The sequence below is a fragment of the Carcharodon carcharias genome, chromosome 24 (assembly GCF_017639515.1).
Source record: "Carcharodon carcharias isolate sCarCar2 chromosome 24, sCarCar2.pri, whole genome shotgun sequence".
Taxonomy (NCBI): Eukaryota; Metazoa; Chordata; class Chondrichthyes; order Lamniformes; family Lamnidae; genus Carcharodon; species Carcharodon carcharias.
Window position 1 is genome coordinate 10265678 of NC_054490.1, and position 22859 is coordinate 10288536.

At 55.2% G+C, this 22859-nt stretch overlaps 1 protein-coding gene across 3 annotated transcripts in view; it reads left to right on the plus strand.

The window, feature by feature from the left end:
- LOC121269410 (182 kDa tankyrase-1-binding protein-like) overlaps positions 1–22859 on the plus strand; it is a 137142-nt gene that overhangs the window by 95666 nt on the left and 18617 nt on the right. For all 3 annotated transcript variants that reach the window (XM_041174021.1, XM_041174025.1, XM_041174024.1), the window contains exons 8-9: positions 20651–20888; positions 21420–21570. In XM_041174021.1, coding sequence (XP_041029955.1) covers positions 20651–20888; positions 21420–21570 — 389 coding nt within the window. The remainder of the gene's footprint in view (positions 1–20650; positions 20889–21419; positions 21571–22859) is intronic.

Consider the following 22859-nt stretch of genomic DNA (forward strand, 5'->3'; position numbering starts at 1 on the left):
GGACCTTGTTTAAAGAGGGAGTCTCTCCCTCGGGGACCCTGTTGAAAGAGGGAGTCAATCCCTCGGTGACCCTGTTTAAAGAGGGAGTCTCTCCGTCAGGGACCCTGTTTAAAGAGGGAGTCTATCCCTCGGGGACCCTGTTTAATGAGGGAGTCTCTCCCTCAGGGACCCTGTTTAAAGAGGGAGTCTCTACCTCGGGGACCCTGTTTAAAAAGGGAGTCTCTCCGTCAGGGACCCTGTTTAAAGAGGGAGTCTCTCCTTCGGGGACCCTGTTTAACGAGGGAGTCTCTCCCTCAGGGACCCTGTTTAAAGAGGGAGTCTCTCCCTCAGGGACCCGGTTTAATGAGGGAGTCTCTCCGTCAGGGACCCTGTTTAAAGAGCGAGTCTCTCCTTCGGGGACCATGTTTAAAGAGGGAGTCTCTCCGTCGGGGACCCTGTTTAAAGAGGGAGTCTCTCCCTCCGGGACCCTGTTTAATGAGGGGGTCTCTCCCTCGGGGACCCTGTTTAATGAGGGAGTCTCTCCCTCAGGGACCCTGTTTAAAGAGGGAGTCTCTCCCTCGGGGACCCTGTTTAAAGAGGGAGTCTCTCCGTCGGGGACCCTGTTTAAAGCGGGAGTCTCTCCCTCAGGGACCCTGTTTAAAGCGGGAGTCTCTACCTCGGGGACCCTGTTTAAAGAGGGAGTCTCTCCGTCGGGGACCCTGTTTAAAGAGGGAGTCTCTCCGTCGGGGACCCTGTTTAAAAAGCGAGTCTCTCCCTCAGGGACCCTATTTAAAGAGGGAGTCACTCCCTCGGGGACCCTGTTTAAAGAGGGAGTCTCTCCGTCAGGGACCCTGTTTATTGAGGAAGTCTCTCCGTCAGGGACCCTGTTTAAAGAGGCAGTCTCTCCTTCGGGGACCCTGTTTAAAGAGGGAGTCTCTCCCTCGGGGACCCTGTTTAATGAGGGAGTCTCTCCCTCAGGGACCCTGTTTAATGAGGGAGTCTCTCCCTCGGGGACCCTGTTTAATGAGGGAGTCTCTCCGTCAGGGACCCTTTTTAAAGAGGGAGTCTTTCCGTCAGGGACCCTGTTTAAAGAGGGAGTCTCTCCGTTGGGGACCCTGTTTAAAGAGGGTGTCTCTCCCTCGGGGACCCTGTTTAAAGAGGGAGTCTCTACCTCGGGGACCCTGTTTAAAGAGGGAGTCTCTCCGTCAGGGACCCTGTTTAAAGAGGGAGTCTCTCCTTCGGGGACCCTGTTTAATGAGGGAGTCTCTCCCTCAGGGACCCTGGTTAAAGAGGGAGTCTCTCCCTCGGGGACCTTGTTTAAAGAGGGAGTCTCTCCTTCGGGGACCCTGTTTAATGAGGGTGTCTCTCCGTCAGGGACCCTGTTTAAAGAGGGAGTCTCTCCATCAGGGACCCTGTTTAAAGAGGGAGTCTCGCCCTCGGGGACCCTGTTTAAAGAGGGAGTCACTCCCTCGGGGACCCTGTTTAAAGAGGGAGTCTTTCCATCGGGATCCTGTTTAAAGAGGGAGTCTCTCCTTCGGGGACCCTGTTTAAAGAGGGAGTCTCTCCGTCGGAGACCCTGTTTAAAGAGGGAGTCTCTCCATCAGGGACCCTGTTTAAAGAGGGAGTCTCTCTGTCGGGGACCCTGTTTAAAGAGGGAGTCTCTCTGTGGGGGACCCTGTTTAAAGAGGGAATCTCTCCCTCAGGGACCCTGTTTAAAGAGGGAGTCTCTCCCTCGGGGACCCTGTTTAAAGAGGGAGTCTCTCCCTCAGGTACCCTGTTTAATGAGGGGGTCTCTCCCTCGGGGACCCTGTTTAATGAGGGAGTCTCTCCCTCCGGGACCCTGTTTAATGAGGGGGTCTCTCCCTCGGGGACCCTGTTTAATGAGGGAGTCTCTCCCTCAGGGACCCTGTTTAATGAGGGAGTCTCTCCCTCGGGGACCCTGTTTAAAGCGGGAGTCTCTCCCTCAGGGACCCTGTTTAAAGCGGGAGTCTCTCCGTCGGGGACCCTGTTTAAAAAGCGAGTCTCTCCCTCAGGGACCCTATTTAAAGAGGGAGTCACTCCCTCGGGGACCCTGTTTAAAGAGGGAGTCTCTCCGTCAGGGACCCTGTTTATTGAGGAAGTCTCTCCGTCAGGGACCCTGTTTAAAGAGGGAGTCTCTCCTTCGGGGACCCTGTTTAAAGAGGGAGTCTCTCCCTTGGGGACCCTGTTTAATGAGGGAGTCTCTCCCTCGGGGACCCTTTTTAAAGGGGGAGTCTCTCCGTCGGGGACCCTGTTTAAAGAGGGTGTCTCTCCCTCGGGGACCCTGTTTAAAGAGGGAGTCTCTACCTCGGGGACCCTGTTTAAAAAGCGAGTCTCTCCCTCAGGGACCCTATTTAAAGAGGGAGTCACTCCCTCGGGGACCCTGTTTAAAGAGGGAGTCTCTCCGTCAGGGACCCTGTTTATTGAGGAAGTCTCTCCGTCAGGGACCCTGTTTAAAGAGGGAGTCTCTCCTTCGGGGACCCTGTTTAAAGAGGGAGTCTCTCCCTTGGGGACCCTGTTTAATGAGGGAGTCTCTCCCTCGGGGACCCTTTTTAACGGGGGAGTCTCTCCGTCGGGGACCCTGTTTAAAGAGGGTGTCTCTCCCTCGGGGACCCTGTTTAAAGAGGGAGTCTCTACCTCGGGGACCCTGTTTAAAGAGGGAGTCTCTCCGTCGGGGACCCTGTTTAAAGAGGGAATCTCTCCTTCGGGGACTCTGTTTAATGAGGGAGTCTCTCCCTCAGGGACCCTGGTTAAAGAGGGAGTCTCTCCCTCGGGGACCTTGTTTAAAGAGGGAGTCTCTCCTTCGGGGACCCTGTTTAATGAGGGTGTCTCTCCGTCAGGGACCCTGTTTAAAGAGGGAGTCTCTCTATCAGGGACCCTGTTTAAAGAGGGAGTCTCGCCCTCGGGGACCCTGTTTAAAGAGGGAGTCACTCCCTCGGGGACCCTGTTTAAAGAGGGTGTCTCTCCATCGGGACCCTGTTTAAAGAGGGAGTCTCTCTTTCGGGGACCCTGTTTAAAGAGGGAGTCTCTCCGTCGGAGACCCTGTTTAAAGAGGGAGTCTCTCCATCAGGGACCCTGTTTAAAGAGGGAGTCTCTCTGTCGGGGACCCTTTTTAAAGAGGGAGTCTCTCTGTGGGGGACCCTGTTTAAAGAGGGAATCTCTCCCTCAGGGACCCTGTTTAAAGAGGGAGTCTCTCCCTCGGGGACCCTGTTTAAAGAGGGAGTCTCTCCCTCAGGTACCCTGTTTAATGAGGGGGTCTCTCCCTCGGGGACCCTGTTTAATGAGGGAGTCTCTCCCTCAGGGACCCTGTTTAATGAGGGAGTCTCTCCCTCGGGGACCCTGTTTAATGAGGGAGTCTCTCCGTCAGGGACCCTGTTTAAAGAGGGAGTCTCTCCGTCAGGGACCCTGTTTAAAGAGGGAGCCTCTCCCTCGGGGACCCTGTTTAAATAGGGAGTTTCTCCCTCAGGGACCCTGTTTAAAGAGGGAGTCTCTCCTTCGTAGACCCTGTTTAATGAGGGAGTCTCTCCGTCAGGGACCCTGTTTAAAGAGGGAGTCTCGCCCTCGGGGACCCAGTTTAAGGAGGGAGTCACTCCCTCGGGGACCCTCTTTAAAGAGGGAGTCTCTCCGTCGGGACCCTGTTTAAAGAGGGAGTCTTTCCGTCAGGGACCCTGTTTAAAGAGGGAGTCTCTCCGTCGGGGACCCTTTTTAAAGAGGGAGTCTCTCCGTCGGGGACCCTGTTTAAAGAGGGTGTCTCTCCCTCGGGGACCCTGTTTAAAGAGGGAGTCTCTACCTCGGGGACCCTGTTTAAAGAGGGAGTCTCTCCTTCGGGGACCCTGTTTAATGAGGGAGTCTCTCCCTCAGGGACCCTGGTTAAAGAGGGAGTCTCTCCCTCGGGGACCTTGTTTAAAGAGGGAGTCTCTCCTTCGGGGACCCTGTTTAATGAGGGTGTCTCTCCGTCAGGGACCCTGTTTAAAGAGGGAGTCTCTCCATCAGGGACCCTGTTTAAAGAGGGAGTCTCGCCCTCAGGGACCCTGTTTAAAGAGGGAGTCACTCCCTCGGGGACCCTGTTTAAAGAGGGAGTCTCTCCATCGGGACCCTGTTTAAAGAGGGAGTCTCTCCTTCGGGGACCCTGTTTAAAGAGGGAGTCTCTCCGTCGGAGACCCTGTTTAAAGAGGGAGTCTCTCCATCAGGGACGCTGTTTAAAGAGGGAGTCTCTCTGTCGGGGACCCTGTTTAAAGAGGGAGTCTCTCTGTGGGGGACCCTGTTTAAAGAGGGAATCTCTCCCTCAGGGACCCTGTTTAAAGAGGGAGTCTCTCCCTCGGGGACCCTGTTTAAAGAGGGAGTCTCTCCCTCAGGTACCCTGTTTAATGAGGGGGTCTCTCCCTCGGGGACCCTGTTTAATGAGGGAGTCTCTCCCTCCGGGACCCAGTTTAATGAGGGGGTCTCTCCCTCGGGGACCCTGTTTAATGAGGGAGTCTCTCCCTCAGGGACCCTGTTTAATGAGGGAGTCTCTCCCTCGGGGACCCTGTTTAAAGAGGGAGTCTCTCCGTCGGGGACCCTGTTTAAAGCGGGAGTCTCTCCCTCAGGGACCCTGTTTAAAGCGGGAGTCTCTACCTCGGGGACCCTGTTTAAACAGGGAGTCTCTCCGTCGGGGACCCTGTTTAAAGAGGGAGTCTCTCCGTCGGGGACCCTGTTTAAAAAGCGAGTCTCTCCCTCAGGGACCCTATTTAAAGAGGGAGTCACTCCCTCGGGGACCCTGTTTAAAGAGGGAGTCTCTCCGTCAGGGACCCTGTTTATTGAGGAAGTCTCTCCGTCAGGGACCCTGTTTAAAGAGGGAGTCTCTCCTTCGGGGACCCTGTTTAAAGAGGGAGTCTCTCCCTTGGGGACCTGTTTAATGAGGGAGTCTCTCCCTCAGGGACCCTGTTTAATGAGGGAGTCTCTCCCTCGGGGACCCTGTTTAATGAGGGAGTCTCTCCGTCAGGGACCCTTTTTAAAGAGGGAGTCTTTCCGTCAGGGACCCTGTTTAAAGAGGGAGTCTCTCCGTCGGGGACCCTTTTTAAAGGGGGAGTCTCTCCGTCGGGGACCCTGTTTAAAGAGGGTGTCTCTCCCTCGGGGACCCTGTTTAAAGAGGGAGTCTCTACCTCGGGGACCCTGTTTAAAGAGGGAGTCTCTCCGTCGGGGACCCTGTTTAAAGAGGGAGTCTCTCCTTCGGGGACTCTGTTTAATGAGGGAGTCTCTCCCTCAGGGACCCTGGTTAAAGAGGGAGTCTCTCCCTCGGGGACCTTGTTTAAAGAGGGAGTCTCTCCTTCGGGGACCCTGTTTAATGAGGGTGTCTCTCCGTCAGGGACCCTGTTTAAAGAGGGAGTCTCTCCATCAGGGACCCTGTTTAAAGAGGGAGTCTCGCCCTCGGGGACCCTGTTTAAAGAGGGAGTCACTCCCTCGGGGACCCTGTTTAAAGAGGGAGTCTCTCCATCGGGACCCTGTTTAAAGAGGGAGTCTCTCTTTCGGGGACCCTGTTTAAAGAGGGAGTCTCTCCGTCGGAGACCCTGTTTAAAGAGGGAGTCTCTCCATCAGGGACCCTGTTTAAAGAGGGAGTCTCTCTGTCGGGGACCCTGTTTAAAGAGGGAGTCTCTCTGTGGGGGACCCTGTTTAAAGAGGGAATCTCTCCCTCAGGGACCCTGTTTAAAGAGGGAGTCTCTCCCTCGGGGACCCTGTTTAAAGAGGGAGTCTCTCCCTCGGGGACCCTGTTTAAATAGGGAGTTTCTCCCTCAGGGACCCTGTTTAAAGAGGGAGTCTCTCCTTCGGGGACCCTGTTTAATGAGGGAGTCTCTCCGTCAGGGACCCTGTTTAAAGAGGGAGTCTCTCCATCAGGGACCCTGTTTAAAGAGGGAGTCTCGCCCTCGGGGACCCAGTTTAAGGAGGGAGTCACTCCCTCGGGGACCCTCTTTAAAGAGGGAGTCTCTCCGTCGGGACCCTGTTTAAAGAGGGAGTATCTCCGTCGGGGACCCTGTTTACAGAGGGAGTCTCTCCGTCGGAGACCCTGTTTAAAGAGGGAGTCTCTCCATCAGGGACCCTGTTTAAAGAGGGAGTCTCACCGTCAGGGACCCTGTTTAAAGAGGGAGTCTCTCTGTCGGGGACCCTGTTTAAAGAGGGAGTCTCTCTGTGGGGGACCCTGTTTAAAGAGGGAATCTCTCCCTCAGGGACCCTGTTTAAAGAGGGAGTCTTTCCCTCGGGGACCCTGTTTAAAGAGGGAGTCTCTCCCTCAGGTACCCTGTTTAATAAGGGGGTCTCTCCCTCGGGGACCCTGTTTAATGAGGGAGTCTCTCCCTCAGGGACCCTGTTTAATCAGGGAGTCTCTCCCTCGGGGACCCTGTTTAATGAGGGAGTCTCTCCGTCAGGGACCCTGTTTAAAGAGGGAGTCTCTCCGTCAGGGACCCTGTTTAAAGAGGGAGTCTCTCCCTCGGGGACACTGTTTAAAGAGGGAGTTTCTCCGTCAGGGACCCTGTTTAAAGAGGGAGTCTCTCCCTCGGGTACCCTGTTTAAATAGGGAGTCTCTCCCTCAGGGACCCTGTTTAAAGAGGGAGTCTATCCCTCGGGGACCCTGTTTAAAGAGGGAGTCTCTCCGTCGGGGACCCTGTTTAAAAAGGGAGTCTGTCCCTCGGGGACCCTGTTTAAAGAGGGAGTCTCTCCCTCAGGGACCCTGTTTAAAGAGGGAGTCTCTACCTCGGGGACCCTGTTTAAAGAGGAAGTCTCTCCGTCGGGGACCCTGTTTAAAGAGGGAGTCTCTCCGTCGGGGACCCTGTTTAAAGAGCGAGTCTCTCCCTCAGGGACCCTGTTTAATGAGGAAGTCTCTCCGTCAGGGACCCTGTTTAAAGAGGGCGTCTCTCCATCAGGGACCCTGTTTAAAGAGGGAGTCTCGCCCTCGGGGACCCTGTTTAAAGAGGGAGTCACTCCCTCGGGGACCCTGTTTAAAGAGGGAGTCTATACGTCAGGACCCTGTTTAAAGAGGGAGTCTCTCCGTCAGGGACCCTGTTTAAAGAGGGAGTCTCTCCATCAGGGACCCTGTTTAAAGAGGGAGTCTCGCCCTCGGGGACCCTGTTTAAAGAGGGAGTCACTCCCTCGGGGACCCTCTTTAAAGAGGGAGTCTGTCCGTCGGGACCCTGTTTAAAGAGGGACTCTCTCCGTCAGGGACCCTGTTTATTGAGGAAGTCTCTCCGTCAGGGACCCTGTTTAAAGAGGGAGTCTCTCCTTCGGGGACCCTCTTTAAAGAGGGAGTCTCTCCGTCGGAGACCCTGTTTAAAGAGGGAGTCTCTCCATCAGGGACCCTGTTTAAAGAGGGAGTCTCACCGTCAGGGACCCTGTTTAAAGAGGGAGTCTCTCTGTCGGGGACCCTGTTTAAAGAGGGAGTCTCTCTGTGGGGGACCCTGTTTAAAGAGGGAATCTCTCCCTCAGGGACCCTGTTTAAAGAGGGAGTCTCTCCCTCAGGTGCCCTGTTTAATAAGGGGGTCTCTCCCTCGGGGACCCTGTTTAATGAGGGAGTCTCTCCCTCAGGGACCCTGTTTAATGAGGGAGTCTCTCCCTCGGGGACACTGTTTAATGAGGGAGTCTCTCCGTCAGGGACCCTGTTTAAAGAGGGAGTCTCTCCGTCAGGGACCCTGTTTAAAGAGGGAGTCTCTCCCTCGGGGATACTGTTTAAAGAGGGAGTCTCTCCGTCAGGGAACCTGTTTAAAGAGGGAGTCTCTCCCTCGGGTACCCTGTTTAAATAGGGAGTCTCTCCCTCAGGGACCCTGTTTAAAGAGGGAGTCTCTCCGTCAGGGACCCTGTTTAAACAGGGAGTCTCTCAGTCGGGGACCCTGTTTAAAGAGGGAGTCTCTCCCTCGGGGACCCTGTTTAAAGAGGGAGTCTCTCCCTCAGGGACCCTGTTTAAAGAGGGAGTCTCTACCTCGGGGACCCTGTTTAAAGACGGAGTCTCTCCGTCGGGGACCCTGTTTAAAGAGGGAGTCTCTCCGTCGGGGACCCTGTTTAAAGAGCGAGTCTCTCCCTCAGGGACCCTGTTTAATGAGGGAGTCTCTCCGTCAGGGACCCTGTTTAAAGAGGGCGTCTCTCCATCAGGGACCCTGTTTAAAGAGGGAGTCTCGCCCTCGGGGACCCTGTTTAAAGAGGGAGTCACTCCCATGTGGACCCTGTTTAAAGAGGGAATCTATCCGTCGGGACCCTGTTTAAAGAGGGAGTCTCTCCGTCAGGGACCCTGTTTATTGAGGAAGTCTCTCCGTCAGGGACCCTGTTTAAAGAGGGAGTCTCTCCTTCGGGGACCCTGTTTAAAGAGGGAGTTTCTCCGTCGGAGACCCTGTTTAAAGAGGGAGTCTCTCCGTCAGGGACCCTGTTTAAAGAGGGAGTCTCTCTGTCGGGGACCCTGTTTAAAGAGGGAGTCTCTCTGTGGGGGACCCTGTTTAAAGAGGGAATCTCTCCCTCAGGGACCCTGTTTAAAGAGGGAATCTCTCCCTCAGGGACCCTGTTTAATGAGGGAGTCTCTCCCTCGGGGACCCTGTTTAATGAGGGAGTCTCTCCGTCAGGGACCCTGTTTAAAGAGGGAGTCTCTCCCTCGGGGACCCTGTTTAAAGAGGGAGTCTCTCCCTCGGGGACCCTGTTTAAAGAGGGTGTCTCTCCCTCAGGGACCCTGTTTAAGGAGGGAGTCTCTCCGTCAGGGACCCTGTTTAAATAGGGAGTCTATCCCTCGGGGACCCTGTTTAATGAGGGAGTCTCTCCCTCAGGGACCCTGTTTAAAGAGGGAGTCTCTCCCTCGGGGACCCTGTTTAATGAGGGAGTCTCTCCCTCAGGGACCCTGTTTAATGAGGGAGTCTCTCCCTCAGGGACCCTGTTTAATGAGGGAGTCTCTCCGTCAGGGACCCTGTTTAAAGAGGGAGTCTTTCCCTCGGTGACCCTGTTTAAAGAGGGTGACTGTCCCTCGGGGACCCTGTTTAAAGAGGGAGTCTCTCCGTCAGGGACCCTGTTTAAAGAGGGAGTCTCTCCCTCGGGGACCCTGTTTAATGAGGGAGTCTCTCCCTCAGGGACCCTGTTTAATGAGGGAGTCTCTCCCTCGGGGACCCTGTTTAATGAGGGAGTCTCTCCGTCAGGGACCCTGTTTAAAGAGGGAGTCTCTCCGTCAGGGACCCTGTTTAAAGAGGGCGTCTCTCCCTCGGGGACCCTGTTTAAAGAGGGAGTCTCTCCGTCAGGGACCCTGTTTAAAGAGGGAGTCTCTCCCTTGGGTACCCTGTTTAAATAGGGAGTCTCTCCCTCAGGGACCCTGTTTAAAGAGGGAGTCTATCCCTCGGGGACCCTGTTTAATGAGGGAGTCTCTCCCTCTGGGACTTTGTTTAAACAGGGAGTCTCTACCTCGGGGACCCTGTTTTAAAAGGGATTCTCTCCGTCAGGGACCCTGTTTAAAGAGCGAGTCTCTCCTTCGGGGACCCTGTTTAAAGAGGGAGTCTCTCCGTCAGGGACCCTGTTTAAAGAGGGAGCCTCTCCCTCGGGGACCCTGTTTAAATAGGGAGTTTCTCCCTCAGGGACCCTGTTTAAAGAGGGAGTCTCTCCTTCGGGGACCCTGTTTAATGAGGGAGTCTCTCCGTCAGGGACCCTGTTTAAAGAGGGAGTCTCTCCATCAGGGACCCTGTTTAAAGAGGGAGTCTCGCCCTCGGGGACCCAGTTTAAGGAGGGAGTCACTCCCTCGGGGACCCTCTTTAAAGAGGGAGTCTCTCCGTCGGGACCCTGTTTAAAGAGGGAGTCTCTCCGTCGGGGACCCTGTTTACAGAGGGAGTCTCTCCGTCGGAGACCCTGTTTAAAGTGGGAGTCTCTCCATCAGTGACCCTGTTTAAAGAGGGAGTCTCACCGTCAGGGACCCTGTTTAAAGAGGGAGTCTCTCTGTCGGGGACCCTGTTTAAAGAGGGAGTCTCTCTGTGGGGGACCCTGTTTAAAGAGGGAATCTCTCCCTCAGGGACCCTGTTTAAAGAGGGAGTCTCTCCGTCAGGGACCCTGTTTAAAGAGGGAGTCTCTCCGTCGGGGACCCTGTTTAAAGAGGGAGTCTCTCCCTCGGGGACCCTGTTTAAAGAGGGAGTCTCTCCCTCAGGGACCCTGTTTAAAGAGGGAGTCTCTACCTCGGGGACCCTGTTTAAAGAGGGAGTCTCTCCGTCGGGGACCCTGTTTAATGAGGAAGTCTCTCCGTCAGGGACCCTGTTTAAAGAGGGCGTCTCTCCATCAGGGACCCTGTTTAAAGAGGGAGTCTCGCCCTCGGGGACCCTGTTTAAAGAGGGAGTCACTCCCTCGGGGACCCTGTTTAAAGAGGGAGTCTATCCGTCGGGACCCTGTTTAAAGAGGGAGTCTCTCCGTCAGGGACCCTGTTTAAAGAGGGAGTCTCTCCATCAGGGACCCTATTTAAAGAGGGAGTCTCGCCCTCGGGGACCCTGTTTAAAGAGGGAGTCACTCCCTCGGGGACCCTCTTTAAAGAGGGAGTCTGTCCGTCGGGACCCTGTTTAAAGAGGGAGTCTCTCCGTCAGGGACCCTGTTTATTGAGGAAGTCTCTCCGTCAGGGACCCTGTTTAAAGAGGGAGTCTCTCCTTCGGGGACCCTCTTTAAAGAGGGAGTCTCTCCGTCGGAGACCCTGTTTAAAGAGGGAGTCTCTCCATCAGGGACCCTGTTTAAAGAGGGAGTCTCACCGTCAGGGACCCTGTTTAAAGAGGGAGTCTCTCTGTCGGGGACCCTGTTTAAAGAGGGAGTCTCTCTGTGGGGGACCCTGTTTAAAGAGGGAATCTCTCCCTCAGGGACCCTGTTTAAAGAGGGAGTCTCTCCCTCGGGGACCCTGTTTAAAGAGGGAGTCTCTCCCTCAGGTACCCTGTTTAATAAGGGGGTCTCTCCCTCGGGGACCCTGTTTAATGAGGGAGTCTCTCCCTCAGGGACCCTGTTTAATGAGGGAGTCTCTCCCTCGGGGACACTGTTTAATGAGGGAGTCTCTCCGTCAGGGACCCTGTTTAAAGAGGGAGTCTCTCCGTCAGGGACCCTGTTTAAAGAGGGAGTCTCTCCCTCGGGGATACTGTTTAAAGAGGGAGTCTCTCCGTCAGGGAACCTGTTTAAAGAGGGAGTCTCTCCCTCGGGTACCCTGTTTAAATAGGGAGTCTCTCCCTCAGGGACCCTGTTTAAAGAGGGAGTCTCTCCGTCAGGGACCCTGTTTAAAGAGGGAGTCTCTCCGTCGGGGACCCTGTTTAAAGAGGGAGTCTCTCCCTCGGGGACCCTGTTTAAAGAGGGAGTCTCTCCCTCAGGGACCCTGTTTAAAGAGGGAGTCTCTACCTCGGGGACCCTGTTTAAAGACGGAGTCTCTCCGTCGGGGACCCTGTTTAAAGAGGGAGTCTCTCCGTCGGGGACCCTGTTTAAAGAGCGAGTCTCTCCCTCAGGGACCCTGTTTAATGAGGAAGTCTCTCCGTCAGGGACCGTGTTTAAAGAGGGCGTCTCTCCATCAGGGACCCTGTTTAACGAGGGAGTCTCGCCCTCGGGGACCCTGTTTAAAGAGGGAGTCACTCCCTCGGGGACCCTGTTTAAAGAGGGAGTCTATCCGTCGGGACCCTGTTTAAAGAGGGAGTCTCTCCGTCAGGGACCCTGTTTATTGAGGAAGTCTCTCCGTCAGGGACCCTGTTTAAAGAGGGAGTCTCTCCTTCGGGGACCCTGTTTAAAGAGGGAGTCTCTCCGTCGGAGACCCTGTTTAAAGAGGGAGTCTCTCCGTCAGGGACCCTGTTTAAAGAGGGAGTCTCTCTGTCGGGGACCCTGTTTAAAGAGGGAGTCTCTCTGTGGGGGACCCTGTTTAAAGAGGGAATCTCTCCCTCAGGGACCCTGTTTAAAGAGGGAATCTCTCCCTCAGGGACCCTGTTTAATGAGGGAGTCTCTCCCTCGGGGACCCTGTTTAATGAGGGAGTCTCTCCGTCAGGGACCCTGTTTAAAGAGGGAGTCTCTCCCTCGGGGACCCTGTTTAAAGAGGGAGTCTCTCCCTCGGGGACCCTGTTTAAAGAGGGTGTCTCTCCCTCAGGGACCCTGTTTAAAGAGGGAGTCTCTCCGTCAGGGACCCTGTTTAAATAGGGAGTCTATCCCTCGGGGACCCTGTTTAATGAGGGAGTCTCTCCCTCAGGGACCCTGTTTAAAGAGGGAGTCTCTCCCTCGGGGACCCTGTTTAATGAGGGAGTCTCTCCCTCAGGGACCCTGTTTAATGAGGGAGTCTCTCCCTCAGGGACCCTGTTTAATGAGGGAGTCTCTCCGTCAGTGACCCTGTTTAAAGAGGGAGTCTTTCCCTCGGGGACCCTGTTTAAAGAGGGTGTCTGTCCCTCGGGGACCCTGTTTAAAGAGGGAGTCTCTCCGTCAGGGACCCTGTTTAAAGAGGGAGTCTCTCCCTCGGGGACCCTGTTTAATGAGGGAGTCTCTCCCTCAGGGACCCTGTTTAATGAGGGAGTCTCTCCCTCGGGGACCCTGTTTAATGAGGGAGTCTCTCCGTCAGGGACCCTGTTTAAAGAGGGAGTCTCTCCGTCAGGGACCCTGTTTAAAGAGGGCGTCTCTCCCTCGGGGACCCTGTTTAAAGAGGGAGTCTCTCCGTCAGGGACCCTGTTTAAAGAGGGAGTCTCTCCCTTGGGTACCCTGTTTAAATAGGGAGTCTCTCCCTCAGGGACCCTGTTTAAAGAGGGAGTCTATCCCTCGGGGACCCTGTTTAATGAGGGAGTCTCTCCCTCTGGGACCCTGTTTAAACAGGGAGTCTGTACCTCGGGGACCCTGTTTTAAAAGGGATTCTCTCCGTCAGGGACCCTGTTTAAAGAGCGAGTCTCTCCTTCGGGGACCCTGTTTAAAGAGGGAGTCTCTCCTTCGGGGACCCTGTTTAAAGAGGGAGTCTCTCCCTCGGGGACCCTGTTTAAAGAGGGAGTCTCTCCCTTAGGTACCCTGTTTAATGAGGGGGTCTCTCCCTCGGGGACCTTGTTTAATGAGGGAGTCTCTCCCTCAGGGACGCTGTTTAATGAGGGAGTCTCTCCCTCGGGGACCCTGTTTAAAGAGTGAGTCTCTCCGTCGGGGACCCTGTTTAAAGAGGGAGTCTCTCCGTCGGGGACCCTGTTTAAAGAGGGAGTCTCTCGCTCAGGGACCCTGTTTAAAGAGGGAGTCTCTACCTCGGGGACCCTGTTTAAAGAGGGAGTCTCTCCGTCGGGGACCCTGTTTAAAGAGGGAGTCTCCCCTTCGGGGACGCTGTTTAAAGAGGGAGTCTCTCCGTCGGGGACCCTGTTTAAAGAGGGAGTCACTCCGTCAGTGACACTGTTTATTGAGGAAGTCTCTCCGTCAGGGACCCTGTTTAAAGAGGGAGTCTCTCCTTCGGGGACCCTGTTTAAAGAGGGAGTCTCTCCGTCGGAGACCCTGTTTAAAGAGGGAGTCTCACCGTCAGGGACCCTGTTTAAAGAGGGAGTCTCTCTGTGGGGGACCCTGTTTAAAGAGGGAATCTCTCCCTCAGGGACCCTGTTTAAAGAGGGAATCTCTCCCTCAGGGACCCTGTTTAATGAGGGAGTCTCTCCCTCGGGGACCCTGTTTAATGAGGGAGTCTCTCCGTCAGGGACCCTGTTTAAAGAGGGAGTCTCTCCCTCGGGGACCCTGTTTAAAGAGGGAGTCTCTCCCTCGGGGACCCTGTTTAAAGAGGGTGTCTCTCCCTCAGGGACCCTGTTTAAAGAGGGAGTCTCTCCGTCAGGGACCCTGTTTAAATAGGGAGTCTATCCCTCGGGGACCCTGTTTAATGAGGGAGTCTCTCCCTCAGGGACCCTGTTTAAAGAGGGAGTCTCTCCCTCGGGGACCCTGTTTAATGAGGGAGTCTCTCCCTCAGGGACCCTGTTTAATGAGGGAGTCTCTCCCTCAGGGACCCTGTTTAATGAGGGAGTCTCTCCGTCAGTGACCCTGTTTAAAGAGGGAGTCTTTCCCTCGGGGACCCTGTTTAAAGAGGGTGTCTGTCCCTCGGGGACCCTGTTTAAAGAGGGAGTCTCTCCGTCAGGGACCCTGTTTAAAGAGGGAGTCTCTCCCTCGGGGACCCTGTTTAATGAGGGAGTCTCTCCCTCAGGGACCCTGTTTAATGAGGGAGTCTCTCCCTCGGGGACCCTGTTTAATGAGGGAGTCTCTCCGTCAGGGACCCTGTTTAAAGAGGGAGTCTCTCCGTCAGGGACCCTGTTTAAAGAGGGCGTCTCTCCCTCGGGGACCCTGTTTAAAGAGGGAGTCTCTCCGTCAGGGACCCTGTTTAAAGAGGGAGTCTCTCCCTTGGGTACCCTGTTTAAATAGGGAGTCTCTCCCTCAGGGACCCTGTTTAAAGAGGGAGTCTATCCCTCGGGGACCCTGTTTAATGAGGGAGTCTCTCCCTCTGGGACCCTGTTTAAACAGGGAGTCTCTACCTCGGGGACCCTGTTTTAAAAGGGATTCTCTCCGTCAGGGACCCTGTTTAAAGAGCGAGTCTCTCCTTCGGGGACCCTGTTTAAAGAGGGAGTCTCTCCTTCGGGGACCCTGTTTAAAGAGGGAGTCTCTCCCTCGGGGACCCTGTTTAAAGAGGGAGTCTCTCCCTTAGGTACCCTGTTTAATGAGGGGGTCTCTCCCTCGGGGACCTTGTTTAATGAGGGAGTCTCTCCCTCAGGGACGCTGTTTAATGAGGGAGTCTCTCCCTCGGGGACCCTGTTTAAAGAGTGAGTCTCTCCGTCGGGGACCCTGTTTAAAGAGGGAGTCTCTCCGTCGGGGACCCTGTTTAAAGAGGGAGTCTCTCGCTCAGGGACCCTGTTTAAAGAGGGAGTCTCTACCTCGGGGACCCTGTTTAAAGAGGGAGTCTCTCCGTCGGGGACCCTGTTTAAAGAGGGAGTCTCCCCTTCGGGGACGCTGTTTAAAGAGGGAGTCTCTCCGTCGGGGACCCTGTTTAAAGAGGGAGTCACTCCGTCAGTGACACTGTTTATTGAGGAAGTCTCTCCGTCAGGGACCCTGTTTAAAGAGGGAGTCTCTCCTTCGGGGACCCTGTTTAAAGAGGGAGTCTCTCCGTCGGAGACCCTGTTTAAAGAGGGAGTCTCTCCGTCAGGGACCCTGTTTAAAGAGGGAGTCTCACCGTCAGGGACCCTGTTTAAAGAGGGAGTCTCTCTGTCGGGGACCCTGTTTAAAGAGGGAGTCTCTCCATCAGGGACCCTGTTTAAATAAGGAGTCTCTCCGTCAGGGACCCTGTTTATAGAGGGAGTCTCTCCGTCGGGGACACTGTTTAAAGAGGGATTCTCTCCCTCGGGGACCCTGTTTAAAGAGGGAGTCTCTACCTCGGGGACCCTTTTTAAAGAGGGAGTCTCTCCGTCGGGGACCCTGTTTAATGAGGGAGTCTCTCCCTCGGGGACCTTGTTTAAAGAGGGAGTCACTCCCTCGGGGACCTTGTTTAAAGAGGGAGTCTCTCCGTCAGGGACCCTGTTTAAAGAGGGAGTCTCTCCGTCAGGGACCCTGTTTATTGAGGAAGTCTCTCCGTCAGGGACCCTGTTTAAAGAGGGAGTCTCACCTTCGGGGACACTGTTTAAAGAGGGAGTCTCTCCGTCGGAGACCCTGTTTAAAGAGGGAGTCTCTCCGTCAGGGACCCTGTTTAAAGAGGGAGTCTCGCCCTCGGGGACCCTGTTTAAAGAGGGAGTCACTCCCTCGGGGACCCTCTTTAAAGAGGGAGTCTGTCCGTCGGGACCCTGTTTAAAGAGGGAGTCTCTCCGTCAGGGACCCTGTTTATTGAGGAAGTCTCTCCGTCAGGGACCCTGTTTAAAGAGGGAGTCTCTCCTTCGGGGACCCTGTTTAAAGAGGGAGTCTCTCCGTCGGATACCCTGTTTAAAGAGGGAGTCTCTCCATCAGGGACCCTGTTTAAAGAGGGAGTCTCACCGTCAGGGACCCTGTTTAAAGAGGGAGTCTCTCTGTCGGGGACCCTGTTTAAAGAGGGAGTCTCTCTGTGGGGGACCCTGTTTAAAGAGGGAATCTCTCCCTCAGGGACCCTGTTTAAAGAGGGTGTCTCTCCCTCGGGGACCCTGTTTAAAGAGGGAGTCTCTCCCTCAGGTACCCTGTTTAATAAGGGGGTCTCTCCCTCGGGGACCCTGTTTAATGAGGGAGTCTCTCCCTCAGGGACCCTGTTTAATGAGGGAGTCTCTCCCTCGGGGACACTGTTTAATGAGGGAGTCTCTCCGTCAGGGACCCTGTTTAAAGAGGGAGTCTCTCCGTCAGGGACCCTGTTTAAAGAGGGAGTCTCTCCGTCAGGGAACCTGTTTAAAGAGGGAGTCTCTGCCTCGGTTACCCTGTTTAAATAGGGAGTCTCTCCCTCAGGGACCCTGTTTAAAGAGGGAGTCTCTCCGTCAGGGACCCTGTTTAAAGAGGGAGTCTCTCCGTCGGGGACCCTGTTTAAAGAGGGAGTCTCTCCCTCGGGGACCCTGTTTAAAGAGGGAGTCTCTCCCTCAGGGACCCTGTTTAAAGAGGGAGTCTCTACCTCGGGGACCCTGTTTAAAGACGGAGTCTCTCCGTCGGGGACCCTGTTTAAAGAGGGAGTCTCTCCGTCGGGGACCCTGTTTAAAGAGCGAGTCTCTCCCTCAGGGACCCTGTTTAATGAGGAAGTCTCTCCGTCAGGGTCCCTGTTTAAAGAGGGCGTCTCTCCATCAGGGACCCTGTTTAACGAGGGAGTCTCGCCCTCGGGGACCCTGTTTAAAGAGGGAGTCACTCCCTCGGGGACCCTGTTTAAAGAGGGAGTCTATCCGTCGGGACCCTGTTTAAAGAGGGAGTCTCTCCGTCAGGGACCCTGTTTATTGAGGATGTCTCTCCGTCAGGGACCCTGTTTAAAGAGGGATTCTCTCCTTCGGGGACCCTGTTTAAAGCGGGAGTCTCTCCGTCGGAGACCCTGTTTAAAGAGGGAGTCTCTCCGTCAGGGACCCTGTTTAAAGAGGGAGTCTCTCTGTCGGGGACCCTGTTTAAAGAGGGAGTCTCTCTGTGGGGGACCCTGTTTAAAGAGGGAGTCTCTCCCTCAGGGACCCTGTTTAAAGAGGGAGTCTCTCCCTCGGGGACCCTGTTTAATGAGGGAGTCTCTCCCTCAGGGACCCTGTTTAATGAGGGAGTCTCTCCCTCAGGGACCCTGTTTAATGAGGGAGTCTCTCCGTCAGGGACCCTGTTTAAAGAGGGAGTCTTTCCCTCGGGGACCCTGTTTAAAGAGGGTGTCTGTCCCTCGGGGACCCTGTTTAAAGAGGGAGTCTCTCCGTCAGGGACCCTGTTTAAAGAGGGAGTCTCTCCCTCGGGGACCCTGTTTAATGAGGGAGTCTCTCCCTCAGGGACCCTGTTTAATGAGGGAGTCTCTCCCTCGGGGACCCTGTTTAATGAGGGAGTCTCTCCGTCAGGGACCCTGTTTAAAGAGGGAGTCTCTCCGTCAGGGACCCTGTTTAAAGAGGGCGTCTCTCCCTCGGGGACCCTGTTTAAAGAGGGAGTCTCTCCGTCAGGGACCCTGTTTAAAGAGGGAGTCTCTCCCTTGGGTACCCTGTTTAAATAGGGAGTCTCTCCCTCAGGGACCCTGTTTAAAGAGGGAGTCTATCCCTCGGGGACCCTGTTTAATGAGGGAGTCTCTCCCTCTGGGACCCTGTTTAAACAGGGAGTCTCTACCTCGGGGACCCTGTTTTAAAAGGGATTCTCTCCGTCAGGGACCCTGTTTAAAGAGCGAGTCTCTCCTTCGGGGACCCTGTTTAAAGAGGGAGTCTCTCCGTCGGGGACCCTGTTTAAAGAGGGAGTCTCTCCCTCGGGGACCCTGTTTAAAGAGGGAGTCTCTCCCTTAGGTACCCTGTTTAATGAGGGGGTCTCTCCCTCGGGGACCTTGTTTAATGAGGGAGTCTCTCCCTCAGGGACCCTGTTTAATGAGGGAGTCTCTCCCTCGGGGACCCTGTTTAAAGAGTGAGTCTCTCCGTCGGGGACCCTGTTTAAAGAGGGAGTCTCTCCGTCGGGGACCCTGTTTAAAGAGGGAGTCTCTCGCTCAGGGACCCTGTTTAAAGAGGGAGTCTCTACCTCGGGGACCCTGTTTAAAGAGGGAGTCTCTCCGTCGGGGACCCTGTTTAAAGAGGGAGTCTCTCCGTCGGGGACCCTGTTTAAAGAGGGAGTCACTCCGTCAGGGACACTGTTTATTGAGGAAGTCTCTCCGTCAGGGACCCTGTTTAAAGAGGGAGTCTCTCCTTCGGGGACCCTGTTTAAAGAGGGAGTCTCTCCGTCGGAGACCCTGTTTAAAGAGGGAGTCTCTCCGTCAGGGACCCTGTTTAAAGAGGGAGTCTCACCGTCAGGGACCCTGTTTAAAGAGGGAGTCTCTCTGTCGGGGACCCTGTTTAAAGAGGGAGTCTCTCCATCAGGGACCCTGTTTAAATAAGGAGTCTCTCCGTCAGGGACCCTGTTTAAATAGGGAGTCTCTCCGTCAGGGACCCTGTTTAAAGAGGGAGTCTCTCCCTCGGGGACCCTGTTTAAAGAGGGAGTCTCTCCCTCCCGGACCCTGTTTAAATAGGGTGTCTCTCCCTCGGGGACCCTGTTTAAAGAGGGAGTCTCTCCGTCAGGGACCCTGTTTAAAGAGGGAGTCTCTCCCTCGGGTACCCTGTTTAAAGAGGGAGTCTCTCCGTCAGGGACCCTGTTTAAAGAGGGAGTCTCTCCTTCGGGGACCCTGTTTAAAGAGGGAGTCTCTCCGTCGGGGACCCTGTTTATAGAGGGAGTCTCTCCGTCGGGGACACTGTTTAAAGAGGGAGTCTCTCCCTCGGGGACCTTGTTTAAAGAGGGAGTCTCTACCTCGGGGACCCTTTTTAAAGAGGGAGTCTCTCCGTCGGGGACCCTGTTTAAAGAGGGAGTCTGTCCGTCAGGGACCCTGTTTAAAGAGCGAGTCTCTCCTTCGGGTACCCTGTTTAATGAGGGAGTCTCTCCCTCGGGGACCTTGTTTAAAGAGGGAGTCACTCCCTCGGGGACCTTGTTTAAAGAGGGAGTCTCTCCGTCAGGGACCCTGTTTAAAGAGGGAGTCTCTCCGTCAGGGACCCTGTTTATTGAGGAAGTCCCTCCGTCAGGGACCCTGTTTAAAGAGGGAGTCTCACCTTCGGGGACACTGTTTAAAGAGGGAGTCTCTCCGTCGGAGACCCTGTTTAAAGAGGGAGTCTCTCCGTCAGGGACCCTGTTTAAAGAGGGAATCTCTCCCTCGGGGACCCTGTTTAAAGAGGGAGTCTCACCGTCAGGGACCCTGTTTAAAGAGGGAGTCTCTCTGTAGGGGACCCTGTTTAAAGAGAGAGTCTCTCTGTGGGGGTCCCTGTTTAAAGAGGGAATCTCTCCCTCAGGGACCCTGTTTAAAGAGGGAGTCTCTCCCTCGGGGACCCTGTTTGAAGAGGGAGTCTCTCCCTCAGGGACCCTGTTTAATGAGGGGTTCTCTCCCTCGGGGACCCTGTTTAATGAGGGAGTCTCTCCCTCAGGGACCCTGTTTAATGAGGGAGTATCTCCTTCAGGGACCCTGTTTAAAGAGGGAGTCTCTCCCTCGGGGACCCTGTTTAAAGAGGGAGTCTCTCCCTCAGGGACCCTGTTTAAAGAGGGAGTCTATCCCTCGGGGACCCTGTTTAATGAGGGAGTCTCTCCCTCGGGGACCCTGTTTAAAGAGGGAGTCTCTCCGTCAGGGACCCTGTTTAAAGAGGGAGTCTCTCCCTCGGGGACCATGTTTAAAGAGGGAGTCTCTACCTCGGGCACCCTGTTTAAAGAGGGAGTCTCTCCGTCGGGGACCCTGTTTACAGAAGGAGTCTCTCCTTCGGGGACCCTGTTTAAAGCGGGAGTCTCTCCCTCAGGGACCCTGTTTAAAGAGGGAGTCTCTCCCTCAGAGACCCTGTTTAAAGAGGGAGTCTCTCCCACGGGAACCCTGTTTAAAGAGGGAGTCTCTCCCTCAGGGACCCTGTTTAATGAGGGGGTCTCTCCCTCTGGGACCCTGTTTAATGAGGGAGTCTGTCTCTCAGGGACCCTGTTTATTGAGGAAGTCTCTCCGTCAGGGACCCTGTTTAAAGAGGGAGTCTCTCCCTCGGGCACCCTGTTTAAGGAGGGAGTCTGTCCCTCGTGGACCCTGTTTAATGAGGGAGTCTCTCCCTCGGGGACCTTGTTTAAAGAGGGAGTCTCTCCCTCGGGGACCCTGTTTAAGGAGAGAGTCTCTCCCTCGGGGACCCTGTTTAAGGAGGGAGTCTGTCCCTCGGGGACCCTTTTTAAAGAGGGTGTCTCTCCCTCGGGGACCCTGTTTAAGGAGGGAGTCTGTCCCTCGGGGACCCTGTTTAAAGAGGGAGTCTCTCCCTCGGGGACTCTGTTTAAGGAGGGAGTCTGTCCCTCGGGGACCCTGTTTAAAGAGGGTGTCTCTCCCTCGGGGACCCTGTTTAAGGAGGGAGTCTGTCCCTCGGGGACCCTGTTTAAAGAGGGAGTCTCTCCCTCGGGGACCCTGTTTAAGGAGGGAGTCTGTCCCTCGGGGACCCTGTTTAAAGAGGGAGTCTCTCCCTCGGGGACCCTGTTTAATGAGGGAGTCTCTTCGTCACCTGTTTGTGGTATGGGGGCATCACTTTGTGTTCCTTTGGACTGTTGCTGACTCTGATCCCACCATCTCTTTCAGTGCCCAGTCTGAGACCCCGGAATTGCTGGTTCCCTCGGCCTCTGACCCGGAGGTGGGCGGGGTCACAGGTGACCCCAACGAAACAGACGGTGGAGGGCTGCCCGCTCTCAAGGAGACTGGCGGAACTAAGGGGACTGAGATACAGGAAGATCCCGAAGCAGCCCGAACGGAAGATGGACCAGACAGACCGTCCGAGGAGACCACAGAGCCTGAGAGTATTGACTTCTCCTTCCTCGAGGTGAGTGACTGTCGGAGGGTCAGTACTGAGGGAGTGCCGCACTGTCGGAGGGTCAGTACTGAGGGAGCGACGCACTGTCAGAGGGTCAGTACTGAGGGAGCGACGCACTGTCAGAGGGTCAGTACTGAGGGAGCGCCGCACTGTCGGAGGGTCAGTACTGAGGGATTGCCGCACTGTCAGGGTCAGTACTGAGGGAGCGCCGCACTGTTGGAGGGTCAGCACTGAGGGAGTGCCGCACTGTCAGAGGGTCAGTACGGAGGGAGTGCCACACTGTCGGAGGGTCAGTACTGAGGTTGTGCCGCACTGTCAGAGGGTCAGTACTGAGGGTGTGCCGCACTGTCGGAGGGTCAGTACTGAGGGAGTGCTCCAATGTCGGAGGGTCAGTACTGAGGGAGTGCCGCACTGTCGGAGGGTCAGTACTGAAGGAGCGCCGCACTGTCGGAGGGTCAGTACTGAGGGTTTGCCACACTGTCGGAGGGTCAGTCCTGATGGTGACCTCTAACCTCCTCTGGTGTCTCTCTCTGCTGATAGGATGCCTCGACGTTGGACAGCACTGCCCATCGGACCCGCGTCGAACTGAATCGAAAACGAATTCACCGCCCGCCCATCACACAATCCCGGGATCGGAGTGAGAATCAGGCTGGAGAGAGTGGCGAATCCTGGATGTTCAGAGATTCCACAGGTAACATTGTGGGTGTGTGTGTGGGAGAGAGTGTGTGTCAGGTGAGAGTGTGTGTGGGGGGAAGAGTGTGTGTGTGTGGGGGAGAGAGTGTGTGTGTAGGGGAGAGAGTGTGTGTGTGTGGGGGTGAGTGTGTGTGTGTGGGGGAGAGTGTGTGTGTTGGGGGGAGAGAGTGTGTGTGTGTGGGTGAGAGAGAGAGAGAGTGCGTGTGTGGGGGAGAGAGTGTGTGTGTTGGGGAGAGTGTGTGTGTGGGGGAGAGAGTGTGTGTGTGTGGGGGAGAGAGTGTGTGTGTTGGGGAGAGAGAGTGTGTGTGTGGGAGAGAGAGAGAGTGCGTGTGTGGGGGAGAGAGTGTGTGTGTGTGGGGGAGAGAGAGTGTGTGTGTGGGAGGGAGAGTGTGTGTGGGTGTGGGCGAGAGTGTGTGTGGGCGAGAGTGTGTGCGTGTGTGTGTGGGGGAGAGAGAGATTGTGTGTGTGGGGGAGAGAGAGTGTGTGTGTGTGTGGGGCAGAGAGTGTGTGTGTGTGTTGGGAGAGAGAGTGTGTGTGCGGGAGAGAGTGTGTGTGTGCGGGAGAGAGTGTGTGTGTGGGGGAGAGTGTGTGTGTGTGTGGTGGAGTGTGTGTGTGTGGGAGGGAGATTGTGTGTGTGTGTGTGTGGGGGCGAGAGAGTGTGTGTGTGTGTGGGGGGGAGAGAGAGTGTGTGTGGGGGAGAGAGTGTGTGTGGGGGGAAGAGAGTGTGTGTGTGTGGGAGAGAGAGAGTGTGTGTGGGGGAGAGTGTGTGTGTGGGGGGGAGAGAGTGTGTCTGTGTGGGGGAGAGAGTGTGTGTGGGGGAGAGAGTGTGTGTGTGTAGGGGAGAGAGTGTGTGTGTGTAGGGGAGAGAGTGTGTGTGTGTGGGGGTGTGTGTGTGTGTGTGGGGGAGAGTGTGTGTGTGTGTATGGGAGAGAGAGAGAGTGTGTGTGTGGGGGAGAGAGTGTGTGTGTGTGTGGGGGAGAGAGTGTGTGTGTGGGAGGGAGAGTGTGTGTGTGCGTGTGTGTGTGTGTGGGGGAGAGAGAGTGTGTGTGTGTGTCTGTGGGGGGGAGAGTGTGTGTGTGTGGGGCAGAGAGTGTGTGTGTGTGGGGGAGAGAGAGAGTGTGTGTGTGGGAGAGTGTGTGTGGGGGAGAGAGTGTTTGTGTGTGGGGGAGAGGGTGTGTGTGTGTGTGGGGGAGAGAGTGTGTGTGTGGGGGAGAGAGAGTGTGTGTGAGGGAGAGAGAGAGTGTGTGTGTGGGAGAGAGAGTATGTGTGTGTGGGGGAGAGAGTGTG